Genomic DNA, 17,775 nt, shown 5'->3' with positions numbered 1-17,775 from the left:
AAGCTGCGCATCAACAGGACCATAGCCAGGCAGGGGAAACTGATAGAAGAGAATGTCGTCGTTTTTTTTTTTTTTTCGTTTTTTGACGCGATGTGTTTTGACTAAACAGCTCGTGCAATGAGAAGTAACAACGGGACGTCTTCCGTGTGCGGTGTAAGCAAATGTTTGAGCACTTTGTGAGGTGGAGCACACCAACCTGCGATGGCCATCCAGGGGTAGAATGCATTGGTGGGCGCTTGCGCTACGGCAGCGGCTGCAGCGGTGGTGCTTTGGCAGCAGGATGTCCAGGCGTCCGAGACCCTGGGCGCCGCGGCCGACGCATCGAAGGGCCGCATAGGGTCGGTGGCGCGAGACAGTGAGGTGGAGGGCCACGATGCGGCCATGTCCTTGACGGCGCTGCCGAAGCCATTCTGGTCCTTGACCAGGCACTCTGTCTTGAAGGCGCCGCTGGCGTCGCTCGGGTAGAGTTTGCAGGCAGCAGCGGCTGCGGCCGCGGCTGCCGATCCGGCGTCGTACGAGGTGGGTGCTGCGGCACCGGCAGCGGCGGCAGCGGCGTCGTGCGAAGACGCGGCGCGGGCCGCGACCGCGGCAGCGGCGGCGGCCGCAGCGGCCGTGGACTGCGGGTACGGCGGCACGAGCAGGCCCTGCGGGAACCGGTAGGCCTGTTCCGCCGCGCTGCCCCCCTGGCCGTTGTAGAAGCCGCTCTGCTCGAAGTACGAGTTCATCATCTGGCGGCCGCCCTCGCTGCGTCTTCCGACATGGGGGGAAATTGGGCAATTTGTCTTTTTTTACGCTCCTCGTCAAGGTGTTGGATTAAAATCGCCCATGGCCGGGCGCTCGCCGAGACTCCAGCTTTGCGCCCCCGGAAGGTTGGCCGCCGTGGCCAATCAGGGCGCCCCCACGCCCCTCGGCCGCCTCCTCGCCCTCGCGCTGCCGCCGCCGCGGGCGCCTCCCCGCGGCAACGCGACGCAACTCGCCGCCACCTGAGTGACAACGGCGTACCCCCCACCCGCTCCCTTTGGCGGGCTTCCACGAGGCGCCCGACGCCGGCTGCTGCGTGCAAGTTTGCCGCCGCCGCTGCCGCCGCCGTGGTTTTGCTTCTTTTTTCTTCCCTGCCGTGCACGCGCAACTGGCTCTCTCGGGCCCACGCGGCTTCTTCTTCGGCGCAGAAGCCGGTGCGTGCGCGTCGACCTTGAAGCCGTGCTGCTGCTGCTGCTGCCTTCTTCGCGCCGCTTTGCGCGGTGATTTACTGCTGCTCGCTTCGTAGGGCTCCTGATCAGTCACTGTTGGGCTTCATCTCGATGCCTCTTCCCAACCTGGCTAAACGTCTCGTCGCCGAATTAAAAGTACCCGCCGCGGCGTTGGGTGCACTACTCTCTCGGTCGTGTTGTTGTTATTGGGGCGTTCCGGAATCGTGTGTGGGATACGTTGCATGAAATCCCGATACGACTAATACTACATGGACACAGTATCTTGCTTCTCTGTGGTTGTTATCAAATAAAGAGAGATCTTCTGGGCTGCTCCCTTGACATGTTTGGAATGGTAAGTACATCTTCTAGGCTCACGCGAGTACAAATACCATAAATCATCCGCATCAGATCCTGTGGTTATGTTTGGAGAACCCTTGAACTCACGTGATTGCTAAATATATTGTTTGGGATTCAAAGTAACAGCTAAAGCAGCAGCAAGAGAGGACACTGTTGCAGAGTCTTCAAGCCGTGGCGAATTGAAGCGACTCTTAAACACAGCCAGAGCTGAATGGATGCGAAATAAAAAATGTATACGTTTTGAAGTCATGTAACAATTATGACCTCTTTGCAGCAATATGACCCAATGAAGCACAGCCATTCATATTTTGCCTCGTCTTCTGTTGCTCAAAAGAGTGGCAGTACATTGCCAGTACATTGCTACTGCCACGCAATGTACAGCCCTTGTCAAAAGTTTGGAGCCCAGGGGTCTACTTCTTAGCCATACTATGTGACGCGTGATGCATTCTCAGGTTTCCAAACTTGCTGAAGGGCGGAAGATTTTTCGTCCTACTCTCTCCAATGGCTTGGACTTCCACGATTGTTAAAGAAGTCATAATATACGGCATAAAAGCAAACCCTCTGGGCTCTAAACTTTTGGCAAAGGCTGTGCTATCTACCTTTGATGAGAGTAAGTAGTTTGTTTTACGGCTTCGGCGGCAGCTTTTCGATGGAGGCGAAAAGCAAGGCGCCCGTGTGCTGTACGATGTCAGTGCACGTTAAAGAACCCCAAGTGGTCGAAATTTCCGGAGTCCTGCACTACGGCGTCTCTCATAGCCTGAGTGGCTTTGGGACGTTAAACCCCGCAAACCAAACCAACCAGTTTGTTATACGGGTAAGACGCGAGCCCTACTTGTCGTGACAGTATGAGCCATTGAGCAGAATAATGCCTCGTAAATGCACGTATCTGTATGATCTTATCTACAAACGAAATAAAAAGCAGAAACGTACAAACGCGCAGCTACTAGCCGTAAGAGGTGTTATTACAAGTTCGTGCACAAAAGTGATCCTCCGCTTCATATCATACACGTCACATCGATGACATAAACTTCAAGGCAACGTACCACTGGTGCTTGTACGTTAGAGGCAAGCGAACCCGAACATTCACCAAGATTAAAAAGGTGAGTCACAATAGACAGATGTACTGTTCATAGACATTGCCTGATATTCAGCTCGTACAAGTTAAAATGTGTTACGAGAAGTTGCATGAATGCGTGAGCTGGAATACCTTAGAACCAGATTTTGATTTCATCAGATTGATCAAATAGGTATAGACACCATTATTTAGAAAATGGAAATAATCAAGCAAGTCGTCGACCGTGCCATTTCTTTCCCGTCTCGAAGCAGACGTCAACAACTGCCATCAACAGATAGCTAGATATCATACGGAAGTCAAGTGGCAGCCACTGCGAAGTATCCAAACGGTAAAATATGATACATACCATAGGAAAATGACGTTTGATAATTTAATTTGCGCTGAAAGACTTGCTGAATAAACTATGCGTCCTCAAAGCAGATATACACAATTGATGCACACCAGCCATAAGAAATAATTTATTGAATTAACAATTTGCATTCAAATTAGCTTCAAGCTGAAATAGAATCCATGATAGCATTGAGTGCTGTTTCAGTCAGAATAAAGAGAACGCAGTGTACGCGTAATGATCAACCGATCACAGACCCATTTCAGAACTTGTGTCGCTAAACAAAGTAATGCTTTACTGCTCGATCGTGTATTTTTATTTTACAACAGATGACTGTCTGGGTTTCTTGTACAACTGGGCTTGCTTCTAATCTCTGTAAAGGGGGCCCGGGAAGCATTACTAGAATACCTCAATTCCAGATTGGTGAGGACAGGTTTCTCCTCACCTGAGAAATTACGGACGCTAGAATCATGCAAAGAGCCCCGTTACAGTGCTTAGAAGCAAACCCTCCTGTGCCGCACATTTCTTACAATGAATGTACTACATATATGACCCATATAGACGTCATCTTGGTAAGGTTCATTAAATATTCAAACAAAGAGGAAGCTCCTGCGAGCATACATAGTTATATAGGCTGACCTTGTTTAGAAAGTGCAAGCCGCTTGAGGCTGGTGCCATTTCCTCACCAGTTTTGTTGTATGCTCACGTGCAAGAAGAGGGCTAACCTAATTTTATAATTGAACATTAGATATGCAACAAGGTCTCTCTACTAAGATAAGTTCAAGTAGTTTAAACAGGTTGTATACGTGCGTTAACTAAACACCATGCAGTGTCTTTGTAAATATGGAAAAGTTCCCAGCTATATCTTGTCACACAGTTTGTTTCTTCGCCTCGTCTTTTTAGTTCTAGAGCAAAAGCAAAGAAAATTGTCTCGGTATGCATAATTATTCCATTTTGCTAATGCATACTGCAACTTAGTGAAATGAGATGCAATTGTCATGCCCAATGTTTCCCTTGAGCTTAATAAAAAGAACGACGAAACGAATTGCTCCATTCAGGGCATGCTCTAACGCTAGTCTAATGCTCAGCCTTGGGCAGGAGGAGGATAAACTTGTCACCGGCAAATAGCAATCTACTGGTATTGGGGGTGCTGGGACTTCCCTAGTCATGACCACCGAGTCCTCGGCTGGAGGCCGTTCCATCAGTTTACCCTGCTGGACAACAATGTTCTGTCCTCTGTAAGCCCTGGTTCGCAGTGAATATATATATATATATATATATATATATATATATATATATATATATATATATATATATATATATATATATTTTTTAGAGGAAGGGAGAAAGTAGTCTGTGGCATCATTCATGTGCATGTGACGTTTACGACTGTGGTAACATGGGGAAAGCACGGCGCGACAGCAGGCAGATGCACAATTATTGTTAGATGCGTTCACATATTTGGCGTGCTGTTTTGCGGGTAATTTGATAGTCGTATTGATAAATCCAGTTCGCAGGGGTCAAGTGGATGCAGCTAGCACAGGACCGGGTTAATTGGAGGAATATGGGAGAGGCCTTCGCCCTGCCTTGGGTATAGTCAGACTGATGATGATAATAATTGATAAATCCAGTGTATTGTGGAGCTAGTATTCAAAAACTTAGTCTTGGCCAAATATATTTGACAATTATTTCTTCAATAAGTTTCAATAACTTTCATAGATGGACATGTTCCTTTGCGAGTGAATACGTACCAAGTCAGTGAAGGACCAGGTTCTACGACGGTCAAAACCAGCAGTGTTCTGTAAACAGAATAACAATCTTCCCGCTTATTTTATATTAAACTGTTGTAAGCATAATGCACGCACACAGAGAGGATAAAAACGGTTCAATCAATATTCGATTTTCTGCTGCGTACGCTCAGTTTAGCATACAATAGTATAGGTTTCAGCAGACAAGGAATATCAGTACCACTTCAGACCTAAGGGTCAGTTTATGTATATCTATAGATTCTTGATGGAAGACGCATCGACTGTCGTTTTGGAGCTTTGAGCAAAGAGTGTTGGGTAGAAATGGGTCTCCTGGCTCTCATCAAAGCTTTGCTCATCAAAATTCTAACAAATTTCACGCGGCATATGCCGAGGTCGTCTTTTCGTGTTCCGCGGGCATGCTAGGTCTTTTCATTTATTTTTGATGCCATGACATTATCTTATACTTAAATTCATTGCTGAATTAATTTTGCTTCTGAGTGAACGTCAGCAGAGAAACGCGACATTCATCTCTTCTTTTCATGCACTGACTATTGGAATGTTTGATGCATAAGATGTCAATTGCAAGAGGCGCAAGCCTGTGGAACTGTAATACAGTTAAATCTCGTTACAAGAGACACTGTTACAAGAGACACTCGGTTATAAGAGACATTTGAAAATGGTTTGGTTGGTTTTTCTATGTCTGCCATGTTAACAACATTGCATACAAGAGACATGGTTACAAGAGACACTCGGTTACTAAGGACAACTTTTTCAGGTCCCTAGAGTAAATTCTTGACTGTTTAGAAGAAACACAACCCAGGTGTGCTCATGCAATGCAGCTGAAGTGTGCCAACTCGTACATGATGCACTTCAGATTCCCTTAGCTAAATTCTATTCCATATCAGCATCCTTTTTGTTGTATACGTCAGGAACTAAGCAGGAGTGCTTCCCCATGATTGCAAGTCAAAACGACCCCGTTGTTTCAGCCACTGGCATCGCATTACTAGGCTTGCGCGAGCATCCAAGAGACTGCTGAGGTACCAGAATCTTTTGAGGAATTCGTATCTGCAGATGTGGATCTTGTGTGCTCCCGAGGAACTTACTCACTGTGCAATTCTCGCGCAAGTAAATGGAGCATGTGCCATATCGAATGCCTACGAGGACATTTTACAGAAAAAGTGTCAGCATCTGAGGGTGACAAGCATGTAAGAGTGCTTCAAAGGTAGTAGAGCAACAGAAAGGCTTGCAAAGTGAAGTGCTTTGCCTCCAGAATTTGGGAAGGAATACACTCTGCACTCACAAAAAATACACACTAGTATGAATAACTTCTTTAAGATTTCCTGAAGAATTTCCTTTAATGCGTGTAAATGCATTTATGTGCTGATGTGCAGTAAACATATCAACACAGTGCTTTTAGAATTTTTGGTTACAAGAGACCTTGCTAGCTTACAAGAGACACCTTTTTTGGGTCCCTTGAGTGTCTCTTGTAACGAGGTTTTACTGTAGTATGTCTAAGTATGTGGTTGGTGTACTGAAGATCGTGTGTGGTTTAGTCAGACACGGGTAGAAAGGGGTGGTCGTTGTCGTTACATGTAAGAAATTAGTTGGATGAATAGTGGATAAACGTTCATGTATCACAACGAGAACTCCTTATGTATAAAGAACCGAGAACCTACCATTCCTTTCCCTTCTAGCTACTTGCCCTCAATGTTCCCACAAATACAGTGTGCTGAGATATGTCAAATCCTATATATGTAAAAACATTTGCGTTCTGAATATTACACATTCTATCCAGCAACTTGTTCGTTAGGCGTGTACTATCTAGTTAAACCCTATGCTTGCTAGTCAACATTGGATTTGCTGCAGAGAGGCGCGCTGCCAAGTATATATTTTTGCTTCGATAAACACGGCGCAATGGTCCTTCGATAAGCTGGATGATCCGAACGCGACATCAAAAGGGCAAAAATGACCACAGCGAAGAAACGCAATATTTGCAGGGTTTTAATTCGTCGGAAACGGTACGAGTAAAGCCTGCACTCATGGGAGTTATTTATACAGTTATTCACAAGGAGGTAAATAAAGAATGCCCACAGGAATATTGCGTTACGCAGCTCATCAGGAGAAGAGAAGGGGGAGGGGGGGGGGGGGGGGGTCATGCAACGATGAATGACGGGACAGAGGGTCAAACAGGAGCAAAAAAGACCAAAGGTCAGAGATATTATCTCTATCAAAAGTAGAGTTATTTTTTCGCCCGGTTTTGTTGTCATGCTTAGTGTAAATAAAGGAGTGAATTTACACCGATTACCACCTCCGCTTTATGTTTTTTTATCTTGTCGGTCAATCCCCTTTGAAGTACAGGTAGTTGCCGTTTTACTCTTAAAATAGGAATGGCGTAACCATAAAAATTAAATTCATAAATCGATATCACCTTTTTCAGGGTTTCTATTCATTTTTCTTTGATTACAACAACGTCTTGGTGATTTCAAAGCTGGCACTTCTTCAAAATCAGGTAGCCGTCCCAAATTCCGGTGTCTCCGAATTTTCACGTCATCGTATATGTTCACATTTGTCACGCCTGTAAGCTATACGCACACACAGAACACATTCAATGTCCATAAGAGCTTGTTTGTTTTTTCTTCTAAAGCTCCTAGTGAGGAATGCATATGCTGCCGGACAGATGACCAAACGAATTGCTTGACTTGGGACCATTTATTTTTAATTAGGTGATTTTTGAATTACCTTTGACTCGAGAGAGTAAAGCCACAAAGCTCATAATACAGGACGGAGATGCTGCTAAAGATCGCGCCAACAAATCGAAACACTGCCCGTTGATTCATGCATACCTCTGAACGGAACCGACCAGTCGTCTTAGAAGCAGGTCGTGTTGTGAGCGAAGGAGCGAAGCATTTTGCGGCCGAGAAATGTACAGGCACTTCAGTTCTATGTGTCGCACTACCAGAAGCAATGCAAAGTTTCGTGGTCGTGGCCTGGGAAGCCATCGGAAGTTGCCTTTTCGATTGCAGCGCTTTTTAAAATTCTCTGGATGTCATGTAAAAGGTCGTCGTGAGCGCACTGATAAACATCTACCGCTATCTTTAGCTGAATGTCACACTGCCCTTGTGCTGGCGCGTCAAGAATCCGACACTCAAAGCAGAAAGGATCATGTGGTAATGAATAAAATGGCATGTGCCACATTTATTTGCGAGTAATTTCTTTCGGCATACAAAAATGTGTTACACAAGGTTCCCTTCTGGTGCTTGAAACCAATAGATTTATGCCCCCAACGCTGGGGGCATGGCTATAGGCCATCCTGGAATCACTCCTTTGGAATGCTCAGGCAGTGCACCCATGCCTAAACAGCATTTTGCAGGTCGTGAATGTTCGCAAAATGGTGACCACATAGCCGGCGTAAACGGTCGCCATGAAGGTGGGGCTGTTGATGGGCTTTCCCGGTTGAGGCCGCACAGTCTGGTCGGCGTATTCCGTGTCCCGAAGTTCTGTGGCCGTATGCTGGCCTGCTAATGGTGTTCTGTGACCAGATTTATTACTGCGGTGAATATTACTAGCTTGCATTCTACGCATGGGTGCTACTTCATTTCGGAGTCATGATAATGGCTGGCTGACAAGAGTTGGGACATGAAACCACCTGGGCCTTCGCTATGCCATTGCAGGAGATCATCGCTGATATCGACATATATTTGTCTATGCACTGCAGTCAGCAACTTTGGTGCCCCTCCCTGCAAGCATTTATCATATTTTCAGATGCCATATACGACGCGCTGCCCTGCAATGCTGCGCTGTCACGCGGACAAGTCGCATTTCTGATGATGTTACACGCATGTTGCCCATAACGATGGCGCCCACATGTGCAATGTCCGCGGGCGTTATTGCAGTCGGCGGAGGAGTCGACAGCCGGATCCTTCGCAATTTGCTTGCCGCCAGTTTTTATAACTTTCCAACAGGTTGCTGATGGATCTCCCCGGGACTGGAACTATCTTTCCACAGGAACAATGCATGCCGTCAGGCGCTGCACCAGCCTAGCTTTTCACGCTATCCATTTGGCACTGACACGCACAGGAAAAAAGGAAAAACAGCGGTCTGGCAACCGTGCAATGCACACACACACACACGCACGCACGCACGCACGCACGCACACACACACACACACACACACACACACACACACACACACACACACACACACACACACACACACACACACACACACACACACACACACACACACACACACACACACACACACACACACACACACACACACACACACACACACACACACACACACACACACACACACACACACACACACACACACACACACACACACACACACACACACACACACACACACACACACAAGCCTCCGGCTCGTGATACCGTCAGGTGGTGAAACATAGTCTCCGCTAGTAAAGATCGGGTGCGACGAACGATAGGGCGAATAGAGCAGTGCGTTAGAGATTAAACTGCACATCGAAATGGCTTAAAGATAGTAATGAAAACTAAAGCGCTGATCAACAGTACCGATAAGAAACAACTGCTCAGGCTAGGCAAAGAGGTGTTGCAAGAAGTAGAGTTGGGCAGGTAATTGTCACCGCTTCGGAGCAAGATAGTCAAATAAGAACCAGAAAGAAAACAAGCAGGGATGTATTTGACCGACGCCTTGAATTTACACATAACACCTTACCAGTTCTTCCACTGAAAGCACAAAATTGCGAGTTTAGTTTCAGAATAAAATGGCTGCATTCTAGTGAATACGAAAGCAAGACTAAATATCTCGCAATGAGAATTACAATAGAGTATTAATGAGCTCCTGGTGCCATGTTGCTTTTTGTGGCCACTCTAATCCCTCCCGCTCTACCCCCCACCCACCTCTCGCATTCATAGCAGAGCGAGTAGAGCACCTATATAGGTATATCAGCATATATCGTCTATTGTGGCCATTGGGAAAGCCCAAAAATGAACCGGGGAAAAAAAAATCGTTTGAAAATAATGTCCAGGGTCGTCCACCTTATTGTAGTGCCAACGCGAAGAGCATCCTCGATGGACGCGCGTAGTTAATTCATTGTGTGGAAAAAAAGAATAATCGAAATAATTAAGAATATAATGTCCTCATAAGGAAACAGATAGAACGAGCACAAAATGGGGCGAATATAAACGTGGAAAGAGCGCATAATTGCAGACACAAAATGTTCAGAATTCGGCAATTCTCAACGAAGACAAAATAAAAGTGACCGAATATCAAGAAACATTCCTAATGCTTCTAAAAGGGACATTGCGCCCGCTTTCTGAACCGGCCAGCATTGAAATCGGAAGCCGTTGTCGAAGTGTCAGGGCCGTTATATTACCGTCCTTCGCCATTCCATTCCAGCTCACATATCCTTTCCCTTTTTTTTTTCCTTTTATGTAGTGTTGACATTTTTGCTTTTACTTTGACGCAGATCCTTGTTGTTTTCTTTTAACATCTCACGTACTCTCGCACACCACCCATTTCGGCGCTCGCCTTTGCTGCCGCGGCGCTAGCTGCCAGGAAGAGAGCGCGCGCGCGCGCTGAGATGAGGCCATTAATGCGACACCGTTCTCGATGAGCAATGAAAGTGACTTAAAGTGCCGTGTTTTATGTCCTGCCACATCGGCGGTTATTACAAGCCAGTTCCGGAGCCCCGCTGCGCCCCCCCCCCCCCCCCCCCGGTGGACCACTTCGCCCTCACTTTCTCTATATTACGTATTTTTCTTTCTTCTTTGCTGCTTCTGACTGGCAACACTGCATCGTGCACTCGCGTCATGTGTGTATATATATGTATATATTTGGGGAGAGGGCGTACGCCACAAACATATTGTTTTAGTTTCCCGTTAAAACGGGTTTGCGCCTATCAGCGGACGCGCGCCTGGATTCTGCAGAGTGTATACACACGCAGTGCATAGCTATGCGGCGCAATATGGCTCTTTACGGGCCCTTTATTGTTTTATCAGGTCACGACAGTTTTACGTCCTCCAAGAGGAGTGCGCCCGGATTTTGTCAGCACTGCTGGCTGCGTCGGGGACTTGAGTTTTTTCGGTGCTGCAGGACATTGTTAGCTGAGTGGTTTAACTTTTCCATTACTCCTCTCCTTGCATCTTTTGCTTTGATTCTTTTTTCATTCTCAGTTTGTCTTTTTTTTTTTTTTTTCAGGTTGTCCCTAGTGTAACTGTAACTGCTTTATTGCCTCGAGTCTACATCTTTACACTCTTGTGCCGCGTAGGCACGTATGCAGTAACAGGTCCTTCGAACCAACAAATATAAATAAATGACAAAACTTCCCCAAAATTGTGAAAAACGTAGTCGCAGTTATTCATATTCAACCACAAGGCACCAGACAGCTATTTACAAATGGTAATGCACAAGTAAGTTTCTCTTATTTCCTTTCTGCAGACATCGGACGAAAGTTGAAAAAAACAACAACAACAACATATAAACAAAAAAAAAAAGGAAAAGAAAAGCACAAACAGCTTAAGCAATGACACCAACTTTGCCACGCGCACAATTCAAGAAATAAGTAGAACTCAGATGTTTCTTAGTGCTGGCTTTGCACTTGCAAACCGAACTGAAGAACAAGTCTTACTCATGATAAATTGTTGAATAAAAATGGGACGTAAAAATTTCTTCCCCTCTTTCCATATTTCGTGCATATTTTTGGTAGTGTATAAATCTCGGTTTCCCGCAGGTTGAATTTAATTTTTGGTTTTACGGATTTAAACGCGTAGTTGAAATGTATTGTTCTGTATATATTACGTAGTCAAGTGATTCCTATAAGGGTAAAATATCTAGCAGCTTTGCTATGCCATTTTTAGTCATGGCACCTGTTGCAGCCATATTTTTCGCGCATTTAATACAGGTCTGCAGGGGTCAAGTGGATGCAGCTAGCACAGAACCGGGTTAAGTGGAGAACTATGGGAGAGGCCTTCGCCCTGCAGTTGGTATAGTCAGGGTGATGATGATGATGATGATGATGATGATGAAGTATTTATTTGACTTTTCAAGATGCACGAACAAAATCCAAACAAAGTAATTCCGTAATGTAAGATATTCTCACCAATTGGTTTAAACACTAATTTTTCGAAAATAAGGGTTGCACACCTTCTGACGTGATACAGCTGTGCTGTCAAAGCCCTTGGCTTCTTACATAAAGCCTCCACCTGCTTTTCCTATAGGACATCGCCAAATAAATTGATGCCAAAATACTTTGTATATGTGCTGTATAGAAAAGGACTGCAACATGCTGTATTGGACTGAAACTTGCATGAAATATGAATTGAAAGCAGTATGAGGTCATACCGGAATGTCCAATAGATTTGTTTTTGTCTCCGGCTCAAAGAACAATGTAACGCTTCGCTGCTGACTCGGGACGGTAAAATAACCTTTCAAGTCTGCTCGAATGGGTCTGCGCTTATGTTTAAGAGCACCATATACTCCGAAAGAAACCTATGGGACGTGAAAATAGCGATCTTGAAAAAATAATGTTTTTTTTTTGTTTGTTTGTTCAGATAATGTGTCAGGGAACAATATACGCTTCCTATACCCCTTTTATGTTCTCATTTATTCCACGTATTGTAAAGAAATGACAATTTGTAGCTGTCATTCTCATGACGCTCTCTCTACAAAATTATAACTCTATCTGCTTTCTCTCTATCTCTCTCTCTCTATCGAAGCACTAGAGTTTAATAGCGCCGGGTATATGATTACTAATCACATTAGCGATTGAGTTCTGCCTCAACTATTGCGAAGCTTTTGCTTTTCAATGGCTTTATGACGACAGGCATGTGTGGCGTCGTCTAAATCAAACCTAAGTAACACCCATTTCCACTTATATCGCTTCTCGTGTACACGCACCTGTAGGTTTGCTCTCGGCTTCTCCGCAGAGCAGTCAACTACTGCCAAGAAGCAGCCTTGCGGTAGCGCACAAAACTTGGATTTTTTCTTTATTTTTCTTGGTAGGCCAGCTGGTTTTGATACATGGTGCATGGATACACAGCTACTGTCTGCTTCAAAAAGAAATTGTAACCGATCTGAAGGATTGCATCATTGAGCACAACGATGAGCGATCATTCAGAATACGCTGCGGAATTTGAATGGGGTCTTTTTGAAAACTTCTATTTGGATGGAAATGAAAATTATGCACTCAACTGGCTGGGGTTCGTATTGCGTCTCGGCTTGCGCAAGCTCTGAGCAATATTTTACTCGTGAAAGGTGTCAGGAAAATTGGGTGAAACCTGAAATGATTGGAAAAGAATGTTACGTTCCACACGGACGAGCCCTTGGTGTCCGTTGACAAGGCTCTATCTACTTCTAGAAATTTGGGGGACGTTCTAAATGTCTCAGGGGATAAGGCGAGGTGCCTAATCACATATCTGAAACTCCGAAGGAAATGTGACCTATGTTTGGTCTCGAGCGCCCATTTCACTGATCATATGTGCATTGTGGAATACCCCCAAATATTCATCCAATACGGCTCAAGGCGCCAATCTCAGTTCTGCCTTTTTGTTTTTATTAATATTACAGTAAAGAGGCTCGAATGCGCTGGCTGCCCTACTACCGTCATGGTCTTCAGTTGCGAAAAGTTGATGAAGGAGCGTGAAGACAAAAGAGACCATAACCGTTGCTTCACAGTTCCTTAGGCTTGGACACACAGGCTTCTGAGGCACTTGAGCGTTTGTTTGACCAGAATGCTCACATTCTATTTTTCTTCGGTAATCAAACAGTACAAAATGAAGTCGTTAAATCAAGTCGAAATCGCTAATTGAGTTCCTGTCTATAATTACGCCATTACAACGCTGTGCACATCAAGTCAAAGCCTAGGTTACCATGCAAACATTCGACATATATTGGCTTAGAAAACAAAGCACGTCGAGGAAGCGTGATTTCGGCACTGACTGGCGAATGGTTCCTGAGGCTAGCGTCCACCTCGGTCGCACTTTTGCTATGGCGAAAAGCATGCTGGCGACGGGCGGGCTCCTCCTTTCCGATCGCACTACTGCTCACGTTAGAATTCAATGCGCATTCTGGGTGATCGTATATACAGACTTTCAGCCCCAAGACGAAAACCTCAGCGCGTTTCGAAATCAAAAGCATGTAGGAACCGCGGCGGTGGCCCCGTAAGGCTTCACAAAGAGAACTTTGAGCCGTATAATGGGCCGCCCGAGTCGAACGAATATATAAACACTACATGAAGGGTCCCGCAAAGCTTTCCTTGCCGGCGCAGGGTACATACCCGCCGCCAGACATAGTAGAAATTGTGTGCTCGGAATGAATATTGTTGCTTATCCTTGCAATTTCTTTTTTGATTATTATTATTGTTATTCACTGTGGTGGGCATAGTCGAATCGGAAGACAGGTCGAAGAATAAAAAGGAAGGAGGCAGCGGAAAGGGGTGGAGGGGTTAGGTGAGTGAGAACTATCTCGGAACGAGCCAATCCACGCTGTTCTCTGGGATGAGGGAAGAAAGTAAAAAGAACAGAAAAGCAAAGGAGGCAGGGTTCCTCAAAGCCGCCCCCCCCCCCCCCCCCCCCACCCCCCTTGCGTTCTGAGAGGCGGCGGTAGGCCAACTGAGGCATGCCCGGCCACGACCACCACGCTTTCCGCAGCCAAAAAGGAATCTGCCGTGCAGTATCGATCGGAGCCTGCCATGGGGCGAGCGGGAGCGCGGATGGGGAGCGATCCGCCGCTGGCAAGCTGCTGGCGCTTGGAGCAGCGCTGGAATGCCACCAGCCGCTCTGTGTAGTCTGCGCACACGTGGGGCGGATGTCTCGGGGAAATACGTGCACATCAGGGAGGGATATCGGAAATAACTTCTAACGTTTTCTACAAGAACAAAAAAAAAAATAAATATCAGTGTTGGCTTCACCTTGTGGAACGATAATAAAAACGGAAAAGGGTCTGCAGATAGCAGATGGTATTTATAGTTATATATGTGCTATATGTGTATCTACACATTTCGACAGTGTCTCAAACCATTGGTACACACCATGATTTTCGTTGAAAGAGTGTGTTAGTGTGAGTGTGGCTCCGAGGCTGGACATTTCGTCGTTGGATCGGACTGCTGTTATAATGATAGTCTACCACATATGTCCATCTACTCCGATAAGCATGGTCGGCTTTGTGAACCCAGCCGCTGCATGAAGTAGAAATGCCTGGCCGCCATTTCTCCTGCCTGTCAGCTGACACAGCAAGTAACCCTGCTTCCATAGCATGCGCTTCGACCATCTTCCCTACAGGACCGAGTCTGCTTAGTGCAAAACAGCGTGACTCCACTCCGAGAGCGCACGTAGCCTAGCAGGCAGTAGCAGCGGCCATCGCCGGGGCAGCGCCATTCTTCCCTTTCGCCAATGCCCGCGTAAAAGATATCTACTGCGCACCTCCTTCACAGTGCATGGCTCGCTCCACGCTGTAGGGAAGCAGGCGGGGGCGGCCAAAAACTCGAGCGCCGAGGACGCCGTCTACATACCAATGGCGCATTACCGTTATGGACATATCGATTCAGCCGAATCATGCGACCGGAGCTCCCTTTCCCCGCTGTCCACATAAACACGGCTGCGTAGGCCTGCCCCCCGCAGCACCACCGAGAATGCTTCAGAGAGCGCGAGTGAGCGTGGCTGCGTGTTCGCAAGCATGTGAGAGCTCATTGCAAACGTTTCGAGGAGAAGGTGGTATTTCAGAAAGAGGGTGGGATAGAGCGCGGAACTATGCAGTGGCTCAGCCTGCTTTCCCTTGGACTGCGCATCCCGCGGGAGCAACGACACCCGAAACGGGAGGCCGTGCTCTTTAGGGAGAGCGATGCGATGTGCGCATGGCGCTGTATCACGTTGCCAGTGCGCCCGGTCTTTGCTTCGAAGGGCCCTCTTTGCCGAGTCGAGCGGACACTTTTGGAGGCACCCTTTCAGGCTGGAAAAGACGGCGTCTTCAACGGAGCTCAGTATCGAAAGAAATGGACTGTTGCACTGGTTCGAATAGGCTTTTGGTTGAGATTGCTATCGAAAATCATTTCAGTTTATACTTGCCAATTTCGCTTGCTTCGTTTATATATCATTGAGGGAGTTCAAAATAAGAGAAAAAAGGCCAAGGAGGGCCTAAATATTTTGTAACTTATTGACTTTAAGAGGACTTATGAATAGCGATACGACTATGAGAGGGCAGAAGAAAAGTAGTCGAACAGTTTTGGAGCAAACTGTAGGTTCATTTTAGCAAAAGAAATATCGTCAACTCATAACCTCGTTAAGGAATCTAACAGGATATATTACTATTTGCGTGCACGATATATTCCAACTTGTCCTCAGTGCAAGCTTATAAATACCACGTATGGGGCAAATTACATGCGGAAATATTCGTATTCGCTCAACAGCCTGCAGCAGTGCGAATACTCATTGTATTGCAAACAGAAGAGGAAAATAGTGGACCAACTTAAACGACCGCGTATTAAACAGAACTCAGCACCTAGGCAGTTCCTCGATAATATAAGAGATACTATCTCACAGTCCCATCTTATGTCAAACATTTCCTAAGGGTTACAGCTTGTCGATTACAGACTGATTGATAAGCGGAAAAACATTGTTGATATTTCTATATTACCACATAGCGATGTTTAACTACTGCAGTTTTCTTGGCTATTATTACTTTCCGTGTGTCGCGCACTGAAATTCCAGGAGCAGTTCCGAAGCAGTTTAAGTAGGATACTTGTCTTCTGTAATAGAATGCGTAAGAAAATGTATAAATATAGAATATCCTACCCTAGCGGCCGATGGGGTGTTGGCTGTACAGTTGTAAACGTTACAAGCGCCTGTATTGTGGTATAATGTAGTCCTAAGCTTACGGAGCTAAAATGAACCAAATATGAAGCATAAAAAGAAAAAAAAAAGAAGGATGGTAGAGAAAAAAGTCTAACGTTTCCTGGTAAATGTTCAGGAATTAAACTCTAAATGAGTCTCAACTCGCAGTTTAATTGACTGTTTTATCGGTGGAATTGAGACGACTAGACGGACAGATAAGTATAGAACGTTCAGTCCACATAACTAGCTGTTGCTCAATGGTTACGCATAACGATAGCAATTGAAGCAAGATATGGAGGAGTGATGCGTTAGAAGAGGAGGAGGAATAGGAGGAACATTCATCCATGTTCGATGCCTTTGCTCCTTTAGAAAAAAAAAAGAATGATTTATTTCTGACTGTCTATATAACAAAATCGCAATTTTGCCTTAAATGGTACAAAAACAGTATAGCGCATGCCTTAATGTCCCTGCGAGCGACATTCGTGCGGCTTGGAAGTTTTACTTCAAATTGGGGCTCCCAACGCAAATGACATTGTTGCACGAGGTCGTATACGCATGGAGAAGGAAAACAATAAAGCAAAGGGGGTGTGGTGGGGGGGGGGGGGGGGGGGTGGCGGTCTCGAGGAAGGAGCGGCCGCAGTCCGTGCCGTAATTCTGCGGTTCGACGGCGATGGCCGATGAGGAAGAACGGTCGCCAGACCGAAGCGGCGGGCGGGAATTGCCGCTGAATGAACGGATGTGATACGACACGAAGACGGCGAGACGATGACGACGACGGGCAGTAATAACGACGAGCGCAATATGGGGCCCCAAATTCACAGAACTAGTCCGCCATTAGCGCTGCGAGGCGGGAGAGAAAGAGAAGAGGGAAAGAGGCAGGAGAAAGATAAAAAAAAAGGAGAGGGCTTCACCAAGCTTCCCGAAAAGCACGCAGATATAGCAACAGAGAGAAGAGAGAGACTCTCCGGCATAAAATGGTTTTGCTGGCATGAAAAAAGAAAGAAAACGAAACAGTGAAAGTGCAGAAACAAGAGAAAGAGAAATGGGGAAACCGCGGGTGAAACAGAAGGCAGCTATAGGGACGCCAACGAAGAAAGCGGGAGAGAAACGTTGGGGAAGAGGGATACTTGGGCAGGGGAGAAAAGGGGGCCGTTCTTCTTAGGAGGGAAGCAGCGCGCGCTGTTCTCTGGTCACCCTAATCTTGGTCATCCCATGCAGGATGGTCGGTAAAAACGAAACAAGTCTACTGCTCAGCTCAGC

The 17,775-nt window shown here is 46.1% G+C and overlaps 1 protein-coding gene across 2 annotated transcripts in view; it reads right to left on the bottom strand.

Moving 5' to 3' along the window:
- The window catches only part of LOC146186459 (homeotic protein ultrabithorax-like), a 449,712-nt gene that overhangs the window by 119,474 nt on the left and 312,463 nt on the right, over window positions 1-17,775 (bottom strand). Inside the window, exon 1 of one of the 2 annotated variants that reach the window (XM_084607212.1) lies at window positions 197-851. The exons of the other annotated variant lie outside the window; for it this stretch is intronic. Within the exon in view, the coding sequence (XP_084463338.1) occupies window positions 197-728 (532 nt within the window). The 5' untranslated portion in view covers window positions 729-851. Of the gene's footprint in view, window positions 1-196; window positions 852-17,775 lie in introns of those variants that run through there. 2 annotated transcript variants of the gene reach the window in all.

The sequence above is a fragment of the Amblyomma maculatum genome, chromosome 6, assembly GCF_055883805.1.
Source record: "Amblyomma maculatum isolate TAMU_Amacu chromosome 6, ASM5588380v1, whole genome shotgun sequence".
NCBI lineage: Eukaryota > Metazoa > Arthropoda > Arachnida > Ixodida > Ixodidae > Amblyomma > Amblyomma maculatum.
This window is presented reverse-complemented; position numbering and strand designations above follow the sequence as displayed.